At 44.5% G+C, this 20,982-nt stretch overlaps 1 protein-coding gene across 1 annotated transcript in view; it reads right to left on the bottom strand.

Moving 5' to 3' along the window:
• The window catches only part of LOC144683960 (phosphatidylinositol 3,4,5-trisphosphate 5-phosphatase 2A-like), a 140,151-nt gene extending 119,876 nt beyond the window's left edge, over positions 1-20,275 (bottom strand). The window contains exons 1-2 of the mRNA XM_078547584.1: positions 20,025-20,275; positions 1,446-1,624 (exon numbers count right to left, since the gene is read on the bottom strand). Of these exons, the coding sequence (XP_078403710.1) occupies positions 1,446-1,588 (143 nt within the window). The 5' untranslated portion in view covers positions 1,589-1,624; positions 20,025-20,275. The remainder of the gene's footprint in view (positions 1-1,445; positions 1,625-20,024) is intronic.
• Positions 20,276-20,982: the final 707 nt, after the last annotated feature.

Genomic DNA, 20,982 nt, shown 5'->3' with positions numbered 1-20,982 from the left:
TTTAAAGACAAATTAAAGACAACTGTCGGGTCCCTACGACATGAAAAGAAATCCAACACTATATGTTCAGAACTTTATTCTTATTGCTATTTTTTAAAACTGGATTTTCTGCTGAACCAAAAATGATGGCTGCTACAAGTCACATGACCTTTGTTCTGGAAACTACCAACAGCAGTTACAAGAACAAAAAAAAATCCTCTCTCAGCTTGAGGAAGTTCACACCTCATTGTACAGACCCCTTGTAATCATGAAACCAGGGGACTAACAGATCAAAACTCGTTCTGCCTGCAGTGCTGCTAATGGACTCATCTCACACCTGCGACTATCCAGGTCCATTTCAAAAGGAGACCACTGAGGGGACAAAGGGACATCATTTGCATCTGATAAGCTTACCCTTCAAGTGAAGTCAGAGGGGCTGCCTAGACAATGGCTTTCCGACACTAGACCCTCAATATGGATGGTAACTCTTCAAATAGCTAATGACTGGGACATTATCAGTCCTGAAATCAAAGCCAGTTCCAGACACTGGATAAACATGCCTTTTTAAGTAACTGTGGAGAAAGAAAGTCACGTGACTCAAGTGACCATTTTTAAATCTCTATATGCCTTTGAGAACCGAGAAATCCTCAGACTGTTGCTTTAATACCAACTGGAAAAGATTCTAGCAGCTCAGCTGAGCAAGTAGCCAGTTACCATCTCTCAACTCCTCGAAGCCTGTTTGATTTTAAAAGTCACTGATCAATGTCTGCCAAACAGTCTAAGTGCAGAAAGTCCAATGTGCAGCAGTGCTATTCATTTCAAGCATTTTCATGTTGTCGCCTCCAACCAGAAACTCACTGGGACTGAACACCAGTGCAAAGGAAACACCCTCTGGGCTTTGTCTTCTCGGACTCTGGAAATCATGTGAACTAATATTCGTTTCTGTGAATCTTGTATTGCTATTGTCCAGAGTTATAAAACTCTGCTTTTTCTATTCACCGCCCACCACCACCCCCTCCCCCGGCAACACCAACCCCTTACTTAGTGTGTGTGTGCAGTGGAGTGAACAGTTGAGAACACTCCTCCCCATTTTGAATATGAAATAACCTAACCTTCTGACTTAATCATTACATGAGTTTGCTGTGAGTTATTAGTGAACTGGATCACACAAATGGAGGGTTTGGGAAAACATGCCACAGCACACTTTAAAAATAACTCAAAACACCTTCTGCTAACAGACAGTTGGTGAGGGGAAAGAAGTATTGTTTGCTTGTCTCTCTCCTGTCTGTATCAGAACAAAAACAATTTATCAGAATTGATAAGGTCCACTCTCACCACAATTCTGAATGTTTTCTGTTTCTGCTAATAGCAACCAGAAACCTTGAATTGGATGCAAAGGTATCAGAATATTTGATTTGAAAGTTTCCTTAGTCCTTCCGTGAATATACTCATTCATAAATACTTACAGCAGACAAAGTGCATACGCTCCTGCCACTGACTCACTGCCCCTCACAAGGAAACTGCCATCCATTCCGGCATTGGCTAGCAGCTCCTCAGCTTGGGCTCGACTGATGTCCAAGTGATACCATGGCGGACTTGCCGCTGCCATTCTGACCGCATCCAATGCAAACTGATCAATGGAGCCCTGGAAGAAAAGAAAAGAGCCATCGTCAAGAGGAAGAAAATGATGAAGGTGTCAGAGGCAAATACAGTGCTGTCATTGTGTCAGCTGTGGGTCAGTTGGTAACACATTTGCCTCTGAGTCAAAAGGTTGGGGGTTCAAGTTGCATTCCTGAGATTTGTGCACAAAATCTAGTTTACTGAGGGAGTGCTGCCCTGTTGGAGGTGTTGTCTTTCAGATGATTGCTTCTCTTTCAGGTGGACATAAAAGATCCTATGCCTGGCCAATATCTATTTGTAGTAATTATGGTTTTATTTAGTGTGTAATTTACCTTGAAGAATAATACTTGTTAGGTAAGATCACATGATCTGTAGTAACCAACAGGAGAGTAGCGCGGGCTACCTGCGGAGTCAGTGTAGAGTTAGAGTTGGAGTTGAAAACACAGGTGTAGTTTCTGCTGAGTATATTATAAATAAACTTAATGTTTCCACCCAAGAAGTGTCTGCAGATCAACTCTATCACTAATAGTACAACTCAGCCACCCTACAACAAATTGGTGATGAGGATAAAACAGGATCGAACAAAAGAAATCAAGTTAAAAAGAAATCGGCATTGTATCTCACCCAGTGATTGTAAGTAGCAAGTTCCATTAGAATTGAAGAAGTTATCCCCCCTCAAAATGCCACAATTTGGGAGAATTGATCCTTTTGAACAAGCCACAGACGATTGGTCACATTACATAGAATGCCTCATGTTCTTTCTTCAAGCGAACAAGGTTACAGAGGAAAAGAGGTGAGTAATTCTCTTGAGTACTTGTGGGAGCAAAACCTACAGCCTGATTCGAAGTTTGACGGCACCCAGTGCCCCAGATTCGAAGAATTTCGATGAATTGGTAGACCTCATGAAGGGTCACTTTCAACCAAAGCCCTCAGTCATGATGCAGAGGTTCAGGTTTAATTCGCAAAATAAAGCCCCAGGTGAGACAATTGCATGCTATGTGGCAAATTTGAAGCAGCTAATGGAACATTGTGGGATCAGTACAACTCTGAACGACATGCTCAGAGATCGTTTAGTGTGCGGTGTGAACGAGGACGATATTCAGAAAAGATTATTGTCCGAAGTGAATTTGGATTTCAAGAAGGCGCTGGAGATAGCGCTGGCCATGGAAAGCACAGTAAGAGATTCAAAAGCAATACAGGGTGCGCAAAATGGCGCTGTCCTCCACATCAAGTGAGAAACCTCAGCTGAAGGTGGAGCGAAAAAGCGAGACTCTGCCGAGAAGAGGGAAACAGCCCCGAAGAATAAAGCAAAATAGCTTAGCAGCGAAATCGAAGAATAATTTTAATAGGGGTGAAAACAAGCAGTTTTTTAATGATTGGCAGTTTAAAAAAAATCGAATGCTACTATTGTCACAGAGATGGATATAAAATGGGACAATACAAGGAAAGATTCAAGCAGGCTTGTAAACAAGAGAAGAAGCCCAATGAAATCTACAATGTAGAAGAGCCTGAAACAACAAATTCAGACATTTACTCCACACCAAAAACAGAATTACCTGGAAAAACTCAGCAGGTCTGGCAGCATCGGTGGAAAAGAAAAGAGTTGACGTTTCGAGTCCTCATGACCCTTCAGCAGAACTCAGTTCTGCTGAAGGGTCATGAGGACTCGAAACGTCAACTCTTTTCTTCTCCGCCGATGCTGCCAGACCTGCTGAGTTGTTCCAGGTAATTCTGTTTTTGTTTTGGATTTCCAGCATCCGCAGTAGTTTTTTGTTTTTATCAGACATTTACTCGTTGTTTAAGCTGAAAGTTGGAAAGACAGAACCAATATTTGTCATAGTGAAAGTAAATGGCAAATCTGTTAGAAAGGAAGTGAACACGGGAGCTTCCACTACAGTAATTGGGGAACATACCTTCAGATATCTGAATAATGGTGAACATTAAGTAAGTTTAGAAGAAACAGCTGCCAAGCTAAAAACATATATGGGTGAAGACATTCAAGTGAAAGGCATAAGCAGAATAACTGTCCATTATGGAAGCCAATCGGCAAAGCTACCCTTGGTGGTGGTAGCAGTGGAAGGGCCAAGCCTCCCGGGGCGAAATTGGTCTCAGGAGATTAAATTAGAGTGGTCTGAAATGTTCCAGTTGAGAGCAAGTGGTACTTAGTAAGTACGCCACCATCTTTAAGGACGAACTGGGGAAAATCCAGGGTCTGCAGGCCAAGATTCATGTGGATCCGGAAGCAACCCCTCGCTTCATGAAGGCGAGACCTGTGTGATTTGCCCTGCACAAAAAAGTCGACATTGAACTGAACAGACTAGAGAAACAGGGCGTTATACAACCTGTTCAGTTCTCAGAAGGGGCAGCTCCCAAAGTCCCCGTCCTTAAACCCAACCAAAGCGTCCGAATTTGTGGAGACTACAAACTGACAGTTAATAAAGTAGCTAAGTTAGACAGGCACCCCATTCCAAAAATCGAAGACCTGTATGCCAAGCTGGCAAGAGGGACAATGCCCACAGAGCTTGACATGAGGCATGCTTATCAACAACCAGAATTGGATAATGCCTCCCAGGAATCTGTCAAAATTAATACTCACAAAGGTTTGTACCAATATACACGTGTAGTAATTATGGTTTTATTTAGCATGTAGTTTACATCTATGAATAATACTTGTTAAGGATCACATGATCTGTAGTAGCCAGGTAGCGCGGGCTACCTCCACAGTCAGTGCTGAGATGGAATTGGTGTTGAAAGCACACATGTAGTTGCTGAAAACCACAAGAAACACAGCATAGCAAAGTCGACAGCTGCAGAGAAAGCCCGAGGAAAGAAAATGGTGACTGCTTTTTAAGCAGCAATACATTTAAAGTGGTAAATACAAGAAAAATAGCGATGAACAGAAAATTAGAAGTGATACCAGAGAGCGGGCAACTCTGCTGAAGGGAACAAGAGACCCCAGAGAGAGGGCAATTCTGCTGAAGGGAACAAGAGACCCCAGAGAGAGGGCAATTCTGCTGAAGGGAACAAGAGACCCCAAAGAGAGGGTAACTCTGTCGAAGGCAACAGGATACCCTAGAGAGAGGGCAACTCTTCCAAAGAGAACAAGAGACCTAAAGAGAGGGCAACTCTGCCGAAGGGAAAAAGACACCCCAAAGAGAGGGCAACTCCGCCAAGGGCAACAGGAGACGCCAGACAGAGGGCAACAAGAAATTAAACAGTTGAAAGAACAGTTGATTGTCCTTCAAGATCAAATGCAAAAGGAATGCATAACCATTCAGCAACACGAAGAAATGAAGGCCGTCTCAAACAGTAGAATGGGAGCACAGCAGAAGAAACACCTATCGGGGGAAGCCCTGGTAATCGGAGAGGGCTCATAAAAAGCCCTGGGATTCATGTATAGCTGGATACAGCCAGGAGACATGAGTTTGGATAAACTCCAAGGCAGTGCCAGCTCGATGAAGCTAGCTGTCTAGCAAAGAGCTGAAGAATCAGCTAAATGAAGCCAAAAAAGCTTTGGAAGCAACAATTGCAACATTGTCCAAGAAGCAGACAGGTAGTGAAATTTTGGGAGAATCAGCCTCTGAGCTCCAAGTTGAGCTTGCATCTGAGAGAAGTCTGGCCAGTAGGGAAGTCAAGGAGAAGACCGAGATTAAAGTCTGTGCTCGAAAGAAGGCAGCACGTAGAAAGAAGATACAAAAATACGAACAGGACTTGCACCTGGTTGAGGAGAAAGTGAGAGCCATAAGAGAGGCACCTGCGCCAAAGAGCACCTAAGAGCTCAAAGCATTCCTAGGAATGATCAACTATTATGGGTGGTTCTTACCCAATTTGTCTACAATGCTGGCCCCCCTGCATTCTCTACTCAAAAAGAATCAACGTTGGTCTTGGGAGGTGCCCCAGAAAGAAGCTTTCATAAAGGTGAAACAATGTTGCACTCATCCAATCTATTACTGCAATATGATCAGATGAAAGAATTGGTGCTGATAAGTGATGCATCTCCTTACGAAGTGGGAGCAGGGCTCTCTCATCAGATGGATGACTGCACAGTACAGTCAATAGGTTACGTATCAAGAATGCTAACCACAGAGGAAAAGAGATACTCGCAGGTAGAAAAAGAAGGCCTGTCCATCATTTTTGGTGTCAAGAAACTTCACCAGTAAGTACACAACCGCTATTTTACAATCATTTACAAACTATTGCTAGGATTGTTTAGTGAGGACAGGGCCATACTACCCATAGCCTCAGCAAGAATACAACGATGGGTTTTAATTCTGGCAGCATACGAATACACTTTCGTACATAGACCTGGCAATCAAATCGCAAACGCCGATGTCCTTAGTCATTTGCCTTTGCGAGAAAATGATGAGCACGTCTCAGTTCCACAGGAACTTGTTTCACTGTTAAATTTGTTAGATCCCTCGCCAGTAAGTGCTCGACACGTCAGAGACTGGACAAGTCAGGACCCAGCCCTATTTCCGGTATGAGAGCAAGCGCTACATGGTTGGTCACAGGAGCCAGTATCTGACGAAATGAATGAAACCGCATTTCAACAGAAGACATGAAATAGCCAGCCAGGATGGCATCTTATTGTGGGGAGCATGAGTGATAGTTCCTCCAAAGGGAAGGGAGCCACTTTTAATTGAACTACACAGTACCCATCTAGGAATTTCCCGAATGAAGACCATAGTACGCAGCTTATCTATGGTGGCCTGGGATGGATGGTGAAATAGAGAGTTTAGTAAAGCACTGTCAGCAACTGCAAAAGTGGCCAGCCACAGCACCATTACACCCATGGGAATGGCCAGGTAGACCCTGGGTGCAGTTACACATTAACTACATTGGGCCTTTCCTGGGAACAATGTTTCTGCTCATTATCGATGCCCATTCAAAATAGTTGGACATATATGAGGTGAAGTCACAATGTCAGGTGCTACAATTGAGAAACTACATCAGAGTTTTGTCATTCACGAACTACCAGAAGTAGTCTTTTTTGATAACGACCGGCAATTACGAGTGTTGTGTTTCAAAGGTTTATCAGCTTCAACAGTATCACTCGTGTGAAAACCACACTGTATCACCCTTCCTCAAATAGACTGGCCGAAAGGGCAGTTCAAATGTTCAAAGCAGGCATGAAAAAGCTAACTGGCGATTCCTTATCAACCAAGCTAGCACACTTTCTTTTTCATTACAGGACTACCCCTCACACAGCAGCAGGTGTCACACCTGTGGAGTTACTGTTAAAATGCCGTCTCAGGGCGAGATTGAGCTTAATAATGCCGAGTTTGGAGGGGAAGGTGGAAAGGAGTCAGGGAAGCCAGAAAACTAGACACAACTGGCATAGTCACGAGAGGGGATTTACCATGGGAGAGCAGGTATACGTGAAAAACTTCGGGGAAGGACCAAAGTGGTTACCGGGTGAAATAAGTGCAGTGACTGGATCTTTATTTTACCACATGGAGGTGGGAGGCTGGATCATCCGTAAACATGTGGACCATTTAAGGAGGAGAAAGACAAAGCATCAAGATTTGGTTCCACCAGTGATCATGACTGGGTCTGTGTTTCCTATTGAGGATACTCAACCCAGGACTGACATGTCTGATGTTCCTGTAAGAGTTGAGGATATAGAACGGCACGTGCCCACCGAAGCACCTGATGTTCAGGCAACTCTGGAAAAGGAGGTTCCTGACAAAGATTCTGAAGTTGTGGAGCTGCGACATTCCACATGTACCAGGAAACCACCTGAAAGACTGAAATTGTAAATTCCTTACCCATTATAAATATTATATTGTTGTGAAAAATATGTACTTGTAAATATAATACGTATAGCCAAGTTAAAGGGGGAGGAATATAGTAATTGTGGTTTTATTTAGTGTGTAATGTACCTTGAAGAATAATACTTGTTAGGCAAGATCACATGATCTGTAGTAACCAATAGGAGAGTAGCGCGGGCTACCTGCGGAGTCAGTGTAGAGTTAGAGTTGGAGTTGAAAGCACACATGTAGTTGCTGGTGAGTATATTGTAAATAAACTTAATGTTTCCACCCAAAAAGTGTCTGCAGATCGACTCTACCATTAATAGTACAACTCGGCCAACCTACAACACTGTTCATCAACCAACATCACTGAGATAGATTATCTTTTCTTTGTAACATTGCTATTTAGGCCCAAATTGGCTGCTGAGTTTCTTTATGATACAACAGTGACTGTTCAGAAGTATAACAGCACTGTGGGTGTAGCTAAACCACAGGGACTACAGCAGTTTGAGAAGGCGGCTCACCACCATCTTCTCAAGGGTAATTAAGGATGGACGACAACTGCCTAGCCAGCGATGTCCACATGCCATGAAAGAATACATTTTTTAGAAAGTACTTCATTGGCTGTAAGGTACTATGGGTCATCCTGAGATCATGAACATACAAACATATGAATTAGGAGCAGGAGTAGGCCATTCGGCACCTCGAGCCTATTCCGCCATTTATCAGAAAATAATAGCTCATGGTGTAGGGGGTAACATATTGGCATGGATAAAAGATTGGCCAGCTAACAGGAAGCAGAGAGTTGGCATAAATGCGTCTTTTTCAGGTTGGCAGGATGTGATGAGTGGTGTGCTACAGGGATCAGTGCTGGAGCCTCAACTTTTTACAATTTATGTAGATGACTTGGATGAAGGGACTAAAGGAATGGTTGCCAAATTTGCTGACAACACAAAGATATGTAGGAAAGTAATTTGTGAAGAGGACATAAGGAGGCTACAAAGGGACATAGATAGGTTAAGTGAGTGGGCAAAGATCTGGCAAATGGAGTATAATGTGGGCAAATGTGAAATTGTTCATTTTGGCAGGAAGAATAAAAAAGAAGCATATTATCTAAATGGTGAGAGATTGCAGAGCACTGAGATTCAGAGGGATCTGGATGTCCTAGTGCATGAATCATGAAGGCCTAGTACGCAAGTACAGCAGGTAATTAGGAAAGCTAATAGAGTGTTATCATTTATTGTGAGGGGAATTGAATACAAAATTAGGGAGATAATGCTTCAGTTGTACTGGGCACTTTTCAGACCACATCAGGAGTATTGTGTACAGTAATGGTCTCCTTACTTAAGGAAGGATGTAAATGTGTTAGAAGCAGTTCAGAGGTTTACTAGGCTAATACCAAGAATGGGCAGACTGTCCTATGAAGAAAGGCTGAACAGGTTAGGCTTGTATCCATTGGAGTTTAGAAGAATAAGAGGCGACTTGATGGAAACCTTTAAGGTCCTGAGGGGTCTTGACAGGGTGGCTGTGGAGAGGATGTTTCCTCTTGTGGGAGAATCTAGAACTAGGAGTCACTGTTTAAAAATAAGGGGTCGCTCATTTCAGACAGAGATGAGGAGCAATCTTTTCTCTCAGAGAGTAGTGAGTCTTTGAATTCCCTTCCTCAAAAGGCACAGTCTTTGAATATTTTTAAGGCAGAGCTAGATAAATTCTTGAGGGTGTGAAATGTTATCGGGGGGGCAGCAATGTGGGCTTGAGGTTACAATCAGATCAGCCACAATCTTATTGAACGGTGGGACAGGCTCGAGGGGCCGAGTGGCCAACTCCTCCTCCTAATTCATAGGTATGTTCATATTTGATAAGATCATGGCTGATCTGATCATGGCCTCACCTCCACTTTCCTGTCTAGTCCCTATACGCTTTGAATCAACTTAGTCAAGAGAAGGGCACTATATTAGAGCAAGTCTTTCTTTCTAACTTAAACCCACCTTCCTTTGAATTAAGTTTGACTTCAGATACTTGCCGTGTTATGTCCCTTGCCAGTAAATAACAACTTAGGTGTATTTGGCGAGGGGCCAACTTACAAAAAGTCTTCAGCATGATATTTTTGTTTGTTTACAAACACTTGGGTGCTGATTTTCCTCTCCCCACTCCCAAACCTCACTCTCAGTTGGCAGTCTACCTCAATAATACCCAGCCACAAGAGTTTACAGGTTTGCTCATTCGCATCACCTGTTCTTCATCTGGCTGGGGACACCAGCTGTGAATGGCTACATGCCCCGATTCGGCAGAGGGAGGTTTGTGTGGTGTTGCACGCCTTAGAGATCAGCACAAGCATGAATACGTGCTGGTTTCTCGATATGGCAAAAGCAGATACTGAATGACCTCCAGGCCTCCCTGCTTCTCAGACTGGCCAACAACCACTTTCAACTTACTTTTACACCTTGCAGACTCCTTGACCCAGGAGAGCTGGCACCAATCTCCAACACCCACCTGCTCTGAGCGTTCCTCTTTGGACCAATAAACTTGCAGAGTAATGATGCAGGAGGAATCAAGCTATTACTTCCATTACATTTAGATTAAATTTTACTGCCGCCGCCTGTTACAAGTGCAAAGGGGGCAGAGACCTAGAATAATGGGTCTTTCCCTCTTGTACATCCCCAATTTTCCTCACTCTGTGCCTTCAGCTGTCCAGGCCTGACCTCTCCTGTATGACTGCCCTGTGTGCAAGGTTATTACTTTTTTTTTATTTGTTCATGGGATGTGGGCATCGCTGGCTAGGCCAGCATTTATTGCCCATTCCAAATTGCCCTTGTTCAGAGGGCATTTAAGAGTCAACAGCATTGCTCAAACAGGTAAGGGCAGCAGATTTCCTTCCCTAAAGGACATTAGTGAACCAGCTGGGTTTTTACAACAATTGACAATGGTTTCATGGTCATCATTAGGCTTTTAATTCCAGATTTTTATTGAACTCAAATTCCACCATCTGCCACAGTGGGATTTGAACGCAGGTCCCCAGAGCATTACCCTGGGTCTCTGAGTTATTAGTCCAGTGACAATACCACTACGCCATTGCCTCCCCGTTAATTTGATGATTTGTCCTTTCTCCTACTATTCTCAATAGTTTTGATCTCCTACAATATGGGCTACAATATGAATTTTACAGTCACCCACCGGTGGTTTGAAGGTGGTGGGTCGGGGGGGGGGGGGCATGTAAAATCTAATAGGTGGCCTGTTCACCACCTACTGCCCTCCCCCAACATGTCTGAATGTTACGGGTAGGGTGGGGGGTGGGGGGTGGGGAAGATGCGGGCTGCCTGCCCATCCTTGAGTCTATTGAGGCCTTTAAGTGACCAATTAATGGCCTCTTAAGAGACTCATCTGGCCCTGCGGCTATTTTACCCACAGCAGGGGGAAGCCCACACCATGCGGGAAGCCCAGCAGCTTTAGCTGCGCAGGCTGGTTTCAGGCAAGAGGAGGAACTTCCTATGCGGGTCCTGGGCCCATCAGAGGCACCCACAACCCCTCAAGGTCGCTGCCCCCTTTAAGCCTCCTGCTGCCTTCTTGAACCCAGCCCCCCAACCCAGATCCAGGAAGAGAAATCATAGCCCTGGTACTTCTCCTGTTTCTGGACCCCTTATTACTTCGTGGTGGTCCTCCTTCTCGACCTCCTCCCACTCATCTCGACGGCCGCCCTTCCTTCCCAACCTTCTCCCACTCGAGGCCCCTCTCCCGAGCCTTTGGGAGCGAGCGCTTTGGAAAGGACTGTCAAGTGGGAGGAGGTCAGGCATCCTGTTGGCAAGGGCCACCATCGATGAGTAGGAGGAGGTCAGGTGCGAAGGGCCAACATCGAGGGAGGTGATCGGGAAGGGCCAAAGGAGGAGATCAGGAAACTTGGCCAAGGAGCACGAATTGTGGACATTTGTGAGGCAGGGATGCCTTATACAGGATGTGGGGGAAAAATTAACACAGAGGCAGGCACTTCACCTTGTTTACCTTGCACTCCAGCCAGGTCTGAAAGAAGTACCTACTGCCACAATGTCCAACAGAAACAGAACAGTCCACGAGGCATGTGAGAAGGGAGGGACTGGGGAATCTGACCTATCCTATTCAGCCAATGATACCTGCTGTTCAGAACAACAGCAATCATTGGCCAGGTGGCCTGTCAGATTGGCTGCTTTGGATACTGCCAGTTCTGGCAAGTCGTTATGTTCAAAACAGCCAATATGGTGCGTAGACGATCTCGGTTGACAGGCCACTCAGCCGACGATAGCTGTTGTTCTGGCAGTGAGCCACAGGCTCCACTAGAGCACAGGACCCTAGCATTTTGTAACTTGTGCACACCACTCTCCCTAACCCTGCCTTCGCCCACACCCTCGCTGAGACACCCCCCACTACCGACCCCAGTCTTCCCTGGGCACCTCGGCCTAGTGAGACTGTCTGTAGGCCCAGCAGCTGCCACCGCTCCTCACTACAGAGCTGCTGGCTATCCAATTGTCCGGCAGCTCTCTAAGGCAGGACTTCCTCCCAAGTTAGGGGCAGATGTATCACCTTAAAACAATTCACCCTGCTTCCAGCATTAAATTTCTGCGAGGCAGCCATCAAGATTGTGGGCAGGCTCCCCCGGCACCCGCCCAGGCATTTTAGCCGTGGGGGCGTAAATCGCGAAGCCTCATAAAATCCAGCCCCATGGGACACGACTCAAGCTAATCAATGTTTTGAAATGATAAGACTTCTGAAACAGGCCGGCACATATCGGTGAAGTTGAACACAGAGAAATGTGAAGTGAGGCATTTTGAAAGGAAGAGTGAGGGGACGTAAAATAAACTAATGTGTAAAAGGCTGTTAAAACAAGGCTTTATAAATAGAGAGATAGATCACAAAAGCAAGGAAGTCATTCTAAACCTTTATAAAACACTGATTAGGCCCCAGCTGGAATGGTGTGTTCATTTCTGGGCACTACCTTTTAGGAAGGATGTCAAGGCCTTGGAGACGATGCACAAAGTCCAGTGAATCTCTTTGTTTTTTTTTAAACTCATTCACGGGATGTGGGTGTCATTGGCTAGGCCAGCATTTATTGTCCATCCCTAATTGCCCTTGAGAAGGTGGCGGTGAGCTGCCTTCTGCAGCGGTTCAAGAAGGCAGCTCACCACCACCTTCTCAAGGGCAATTAGGGATGGACAATAAATGCTGGCCTAGCCAGTGACACCCACATCTTATGAATGAATAAAAAATACAAGAGATTTACTAGTCTAGGGATGAGGGCCTTCAGTGTGTAGAGATTGGAGGAAACGGGATTGTTCTCCTTGGAGCAATAGAGTGTTTCAAAATTATGAAAGGGTTCCATAAAGTAAATAAGGAAAAATTGTTTCCACTGATAACCAACCAGTAGCCGGAGGGAACACATTTCAGATAATTGGCAAAAGAACAAGAGGGGTGATGAAGAGCATTTTGTTTCACAGTAAGTTATGACTTGGAATGCATTGCCTGAAAGGGTGGTGGAACAGATTCAATAGTAACTTTCAAAAGGGAATTAGTTAGAAAAAGAAACATTTACTGGGCTAAGGGGAAAGAGCAAGGAGATTGGGACTAATTGGATAGTCCCTTCAAACAATCAGCACAAACCCAATGAGCCAAATGGACTCCTTCCGTCCTGTATCATTCTACGGTCCTATGAAGACTGTAGCCCTTTTTTGGAATGTGCTATTGACAGGAGAGTTCGATGGTAAATACTTCCACATACAAGGCTGAGTCGGTCTAAGAGTTTCTCACTTATACATTGTCAGGTCAGCTAATCCAGGTACATATCCCATTTTGCTGCCAGGCATAATGGGTCCACCTGCTTATTGAGAAACCAGGAGTTTCACATTATCTATCTGCGTCATCGAATTAGATCTCACATTCAGTAACAGTTATGAATCTCAGCATTTTCATGATGCTATCGGGTGGAATTTAATGCCCCCTCTAGGTGAGTTCAGAGGTCGGGTGGCGGGGGGTGGGGGGAGGGGTGCGGTGGCATGTGATTGGGTGAGAGGGTGCAGGGTGAAGGTCTGGTCACCTTTCTGCCTCACTCTGATTAAGTCTGGGGTGGGAAGGCTTGCGAGGAGAGCACCCATCAAACCCTGTCGGGTTTAGATTTAGTTGGTGGGGAGGTGAGAGGGTGGGGGCAAGGCCTGGAATTAAATGCTCCCCGTGGAGATGTAGCCCCGGCAGCAGGGTTCCGCCTGCCAATTAGAATCTTAGGGCAGAATTTTACAGCCTGTAATGGCAGGAGCGGGGCCGCAAAACGCGGCAAGTCATTGAGAAGTCCATTGAAGGGTCATTCGGACTCGAAACATCAACTGTGCTCCTCTCCGCCGATGCTGCCAGACCTGCTGAGTTTTTCCAGGTATTTTTGTTTTTGTGTTGAGAAGCCCATTGACTTGGGTGGGACCATAAACATCCCTCCGGTGTAAAATTCCACCCATAATTCTCCTGGGACTCCTGGAAATCGGGTCGGCTAGGGTGCCACCAGTTTTGGCAGCAGGCGTCAGGCCACCCGGCGCCCTCACTAAATTCCACCCATCGTCTCTCCTAATCTCACCATCACAAGGCCCACCTGCTCCCACTTCCGTGACACAGCCTGGTTCTAGTTTCACCTCATCTCTCCAGACCGGAGTTAAATCTAGGCGCCACAGCTCATTCCACATAGGATTCTCGCAACCAGAGTGAGGAGTCTCCCGCCCCATCACTCTGATCTGGATTAGAAACCTAGGCCCCTGAAGTTCAAGATCACACAATTCCGTGGAGCATAAATCCGGAGAAATTCACGTTCAAACTGCATGGTGCTCTGGTCAAGTCTGATCTTGAGCGCCATGGTTAATTCTGGTCACGAAAACAAAAGAGAAACACCCTTATGCTTGAAGCAGCTCAGAGAAAAGCCACAAGAAAAGCCCTAGTGTTGGAGAACCAGGTTATGAGGAAAGAATGAGGAGAACTGGGTTTTTCAGTTAGTAGGTGCCTGAGAGATGAATTCACAGAAGTATCTAACATGGCAAATGGCATGGTAAAGATAAAGGTCAATCTGAAAAATGGCTGCAGGCTAAATTGGGAGAGTAGAGCAGGAGAATGACTTGAAACTAGTGAGAAACAAACTTAGAGCTTACACTAACAAGCTCCTCCTTCACGTAAAAAGTGATCAGCACATCGAATGGGCTTTCAGATAGATTACAGAGGCCAAAAGCTGTGGAACATTTTAATAAGCAAAGAGATGCTGCAATAGGCAATTCTTTTTCATCTTTTGGATAAATGAATTTAGATTGGCCAAATAGTATTCTTCGTATTTATGCCATTTTGCAACCTTGTGGAACATTTACCCAGAACTGTGCAAATAATAGCCTGGCAAAAAGACGACATAAAAGGCTTCAGGCTTTGCACAGTGGAAAAATAATCGATCCTACACTGTGATGTTGATCAAACCATTTCCTTTCATTTCCATGGTCAGCAACATAACAACCGAAATTTAGCTTCTTTCAATAAACAGAGTTATATGCATTGCTGATGAAAATAGCTGTGTATAACTGTTGCAAAAGTCATAGACTCATAGAAACTTTTGACACAGGAGGCCATTTGGCCCATCGGGTCTGTGTCAACCGAAAAAGAGCTATTCAGCCTAACCCCACTTTCCAGCTCTAGGCCCTTCACCCCATAGGTTGAGGCACTTCAAGTGCATATCCAAGTATTTCTTTTTAAGTAAAGTGAAGGTTTCTACCTTCCATATTCGACCATGAGATCCAGACCTCCATCACACTGGGTGAAAAAGCTACTCCTCAACTCTGCACTAATCCTTCTACTAATTACTTTAAATCTATTCCCCCTGGTTATTGACCTCCTTGCTAAGGACAACAGGTCCTTCCTGACCACTTTATCTCGGTCCCTCATAGTTTTACAGAACTATTGAACGTGTGCTTATGCTGCTTGATTCAATGTAGTAGAACTGTAAAGTGTACATGTTAGTTGCTGTGTGTAGAAAGCTACCATTGCATTGCTTGTTCACCTTCTTCTTTCATTTATTTGATTAAAGAGTGGGACAGATGCAGACTGTTCCCAGATGAGAGGTCTAGAACAAGAGAACAAGAACATGAATTTCCAAAGAAATGCAAATAACCTGTTGAGTTGGGAAATTGGCCACATTCGTTCCCCTAACCAACTCAGGTACGCTTCTCAATTAATACAGAAAAAAACATGGGAAATCATGGAACAAGAAAGACATATCCATGCCATCAACTCCTACGGACTACATACAATTCACTCTACACTAACCTTTAATCTCTAGAGGCACGTTTCTGCATGTGTCAGTTTGCCACTCTAATTGGAAATCCAGCAAAACTTCTAAACATCCTTCGGACCTGACATCCCACATATGATTCATCCTTGACTAATTGTCTTTAACGGCATGAGAACTCGTTAATCCCAGGAGCCCTGAAGCTAAGTTTCAGTCACTTCTTTCAATAAGGCCAATTTGTATCGATCATCATAACATTGAGTCCCATCCCAAAGCACAAATTCATCCAGTTCCTTTATAAATATGGTGGCCTGTTTCATGTAGGCAAGGGTGCACTCTAACATAGACTGTTAACATACAGAGTAAGTAGATCAATAAAGACAGCAACAATGCAGCATTAAAATCCAACATATGCTATCCTGATCATCCAGTTGGTAATCGCAAACACAAGTGAGCAATCAAGTTGTATGAAACATGACCTGAAAGCAGGACAGACAATAGGATTTATAGTGCTATAATAAAGGCATATTAGGATAACCCAGACACTGGGAGTTTGATTGAGAAACAGGCCATCAAAGCAATACCAAGTGAGCAGGTCAATTAAGTAAATTTATATGAAAGAACCATTGTAAAAGACATTAAAGAGAAACAGACTGTACCAAGCAGAGTCTGAGTGGCAAATAATTACAATGTCAGTGATTTGATTTTTGATTGCTGCCAAGGTTAAGTCCAGCCCCTAAGGATTAAGCTGGGCTGGGATCAGGGCTAGGCTTTTTGTTGAAGATTAAATTCATTTGAAACATTAATAACTATTTCTACCATAAAACACTGATGTAAATGGAAAAATTGACCTTGTTTTCAGCAGCAGATTCAAAGCCCGAATGTTCCTCTGAGCCAGTTTCACCGCCAAGACTGTCGGGGCGAAACACGTCAGCCCCTCACCCTGCTGACTACCCAGTCCTTTCACCCTGCCCGCCCACCACTCCACCATCCACGTGTCCACAATGCTTCCTTCTCCTAGTTTAACAATATATTTTTTTCCATCTCACAGTGTGTTCTTCCTTCCACTGTATCAGCAAGTTATAATACACCAAGGAGGGTCTCAAATGATGAAATTGTTGCGACGATATTTTGCCGCACGCAGGAGTTATAACAAGCTGTCGGGATAGGATCCCAAGCACTGGACAGCGCGTTCTGCTTTAGTGCTGGCCCTGCCCTGAGCTTCAACTCCTCCATTTTAATGGGCAGAACTGTGTGGACTTTGGAGTGCAGAAATGGAAAATGCCAAACAGCCAGCCCATGACATAAACCAAGTGGTGCCTGGGATTCACAATGCGCCACTATGGGACGATGCCAACCATTTTGGAATTTGGGAAGCTCAACAATTTCTCTGAAGGCAAAATCTCTTAGGCCAGAATTTTTCCCTTGGCGAATTTCAGGAAACCAACCGCTGCCCGCGATCGGCACCGGACCGCGCTTTCACGCTGGCGGGCTAATTAAGGCCAGCCTAGCGTGAAACGTGAGCGGCAGCGCTCAGCGCTGCCTGTGCAGGGTCGGTGGGGGGGGGGATTGGGAGGAGGGCGAGCAGGCCGAGTGAGAACTTCATGCATGTGCGCGAGTGAGCGCTTCATAATCTCTCTGTGGCACGGAGCTGCCTCAGGAAGATGAAGAGATATTAGAAAAAAAATTTTTTTAAATGTAATGAAACGTGACCCCTCATATGACTCTGTCACATGAGCAGGGACATGTTATTAATGAAAAATTTAAGTTTTTATTTTATTTTCACTTTTAGAAACCTCACCTGCCCGTGGATCAGGTTTCCAGAAAAATGCAAAGGCCTCTTGGCCTTTTTGCCTGCCCACCAACCGTTAGGTTGGACGGACGGGCAGCAAAAATTTTTATTTAATTGATTATTTAATGCTCTTAACAGGCCTTTTAATTGTCGGCGGGCGCGCTGCTGGCTCCGGCGCATGCTCGTCGGCTGAACAATCGCGCGACTGCGAATTGACTTTGGCACTCTCGGCCGACGTCAACGTGCATCATGTCACGCTCCAGTGGGTCAGGCGCGTGCCCACCCGCCAAGCAAAAATTTATGCCCTTGGAGTTGGAAATTTTGCTGTTATGTTTGTTATTTCCAACTTTTATAAATTTCTGATTGTTGGCATTGAATATTCAGTGAGGTTCAAAGGCAGCCATTGCAGTCCGTGTTGACATACTAACAGCTATTAAGTAAAAGATGTTGCATTCCTGATATGATCCTTAATAGACGATCTAAGAAATATTGTTACTTTTTCCTTTGCAAGTCTCTCCACCTCCTTGAAGGCACCTACTATTGCTGGATAGATTTTTTTGTATATTTTCTTTATTCGTTCATGGGGTGTGGGCTTCACTGGCTGGGCCGGCATTTATTGCCCATCCCTTACTGCCCTTGAAAAGGTGGTGGTGAGCTGCCTTCTTGAACCGCTGCAGTCCATGTGGTGTAGGTACACCCACAGTGCTGTTAGGAAAGGAGTTCCAGGATTTTGACCCAGCGACAGTGAAGGAAAGGCGATAAATTTTCAAGTCAGGATGGCGAGTGACCTGGAGAGGAACTTCCAGGTGCTGGTGTTCCCATCTACCTGCTGCCCTTGTCCTTCTATATGGTAGTGGTCATGGGTTTGGAAGGTGCTGCCTAAGGAGCCTTGGTGAGTTCCTGCAGTGCATCTTGTAGATGGTACACACTGCTGTTACTGTGTGTTGGTGGTGCAGGGAGTGAACGTTTGTGGATGTGGTGCCAGTCAATTGGACTGCTTTGTCCTGGACGGTGTCAAGCTTTTTGAGTGTTGTGGGAACTGCACTTATCCAGGCAAGTGGGGAGTATTCCATCACACTTTGTGCTTTGTAGATGCTGGACAGGCTTGGGGGAGTCAGGAGATGAGTTACTCATCACAGGATTCCTAGCCTCTGACCTGCTCTTTTAGCCACGGTATTTTTATGGCTAGTCCAGTTCAGTTTCTGGTCAATGGCAACCTCCAGGATGTTGATAGTGGGGAATTCAGTGATGGTAATGCCATTGAATGTCAAGGGGCAATGGTTAGGTTCTCTTTTTTTGGAGATGGTCATTGCCTGGCACTTATGTGGCATGACTGTTACTTGCCACTTGTCAGCCCAAGCCTGGATATTCTCCAGGTATTGCTGCATTTGGACATGGACTGCTTCATTGCCCACATATTCAAGTAACAAATCCAAGTAATTGAGTGTCAGTGCACTGCAGAAAGCATCATGCATTGGCATGCTCAGGCTGGTTGGGAGTGGGTCACTGGATAACAATTATAGAATCATACAATGACACAGCACAGAGGGAGGCCATTCGGTACATCATGTCTGGGCCAAATCTTAGCAGATTATTTTTTAACTTGACTAATTATAGTTTTCCTGTCATTGCCCGGATTCTGATCAGCTAACTCAGCATAGAACGGGGTGGAATCTGCTACTTTCTGGTTTGGATAGCTCAGTGTAAACTTACAGAATCTTTGGCGAAACTCAATGGGGTAGATCTCAACCTTGTGCGATAGTGCCGATCTGTTGATGGAGAATCAGCAGCTCGTTCCTCCATCTCTCCCAATTTTTTATTTCCATTGAAGTCAATGAAAACGCACCATTGTCTGTTTTACACTGTCACACAAAGTCAAAATCTACCCCAATCAGTTTTAATTGGGTCACAAACTAATCGCACTATGGTATAAATCGCATTAAAGCTGATCATCACGTCAATTCTACAACCATCATCATTAAAAAAAAGTGCTCATCTCCCAATATCATTCAAAAAAAATTGAATTACAAAGCTACAATTTTTAAAAAAATGAAACTAATGCCAATTCAGTGAGTACTATTATTAAACTGAAATAAAAATGCCCATAGATCACACTTTAACAATGGGTGGGACACCAGCAGTTGAGCACTGACCGTCAAACCATTCTCTATCTAACACCAACGCTTCGCGAAAATTATGAAAGACAAAAGTGTAGAAAGCCGACATTTGTCCCCCAAAAGCAAGTAACCCGCAGCAGAGTATTTCACACACCAGTCACGTACCTGACACAGATGAACCGTTGTTATTGATCATCATGGTGGGTGAGTGGGGGGAATCATCTTAGCTCAGTTACTTTGAGAACTCAACGTGTCTGATATTTATCTCTGTAATGTTTATCTACTTAAAACAGCGCTGTTTTTTTCTAAGAATCCAATCAAACAGGAACACAAGAGTGAATCTCACACTCATCAGATGTTAACAGTCTTAGTGAATGTTCTTCATTAAACCGAGTTTGAATATAAATAGTATTTTCCATTCTTTTATGTCCCTGATCTAAAAGTAAATATATGTGACAAGAGTTTCACAGAACACCACCCTTTTCAATGAATACACTTACCCTTTTGACCTGTTGCTTGGTGTTTAAAGTCTAGACAAGTCCACTGTTGTTGCAGCTTTCAAGAAGCTAGGCTTGTCTCCCTGTCTGTCCCGTGGCTTCACTCATGAGTCCTTCTGCATGCTTACAATTCGTGCAGTTCACTGACAGCCCTGTGTGTCTCTCTGACAGTCCTGTGTGTCTCACAGGCCCTCCGGTGGTGGAGTTCCTCAGTGGCAGTAATCAGCAATGCCTCCTTGCTCTTGAGAAAACCAATAAAAGCAGATGTATATCTTAGGTAGTACGAGGCAGTCTGTGTCTTTCTTACGTTGAGTTGCTTGGCACATGATCTCCAATTAAGAATACTAAACATGCGGTGCTTAACTTCCCAAATTACCTTTATGAATAAGGTATGTGTTGATTTAGACATATTTGATACATATTTTTACATGGGGAAATGCGGTCCTGAAGTTTCATAGCAACAAAGAGGGACTTTGAGATTAAGACAGCAGTAAGGGATGTTCCTGGGGTGTAGTGGCACAGGAAAGGGTCTTGCAGAGGTGGGAATGTGCAGAACAGGGAACAGGGTGGGCTAGAGCCAACAAGAAGACAGTGACAATTCCAGTATTGGAGGCAGCTGAGGGGATGGGTTGGCCAGCAGCCTATGTCCTTAGGCCCCACGACCAACCCAGAGGGGAAATAAGTGAAGCCCAATACCTTGTTAAGACATGCAACAGCCAGTTAGAAAAATTTAAATAAATTTTTTAAACTTGCATGCCTCGTGGAATGGAAAATAATAATCATTGCTTAAAAACAAAAGCTTAACGGAAGGAAAATGGGCTCAGAGATGTTAGAAAATAAACATTATATTGAACCACCACCTCCAATATCACAAACAGGGATAACCATGTGAGATGGAGTTTGGAGAAGCAGTAACTCCATCTAGTGTTGGGAGGACTGAAAGCTAAGCAGAAGTGTGGGT

The sequence above is a fragment of the Cetorhinus maximus genome, chromosome 8, assembly GCF_964194155.1.
Source record: "Cetorhinus maximus chromosome 8, sCetMax3.hap1.1, whole genome shotgun sequence".
NCBI classification, from domain to species: Eukaryota; Metazoa; Chordata; class Chondrichthyes; order Lamniformes; family Cetorhinidae; genus Cetorhinus; species Cetorhinus maximus.
The sequence above is the reverse complement of the archived record's forward strand: the minus strand, read 5'-3'. Positions and strand labels throughout refer to the sequence as shown.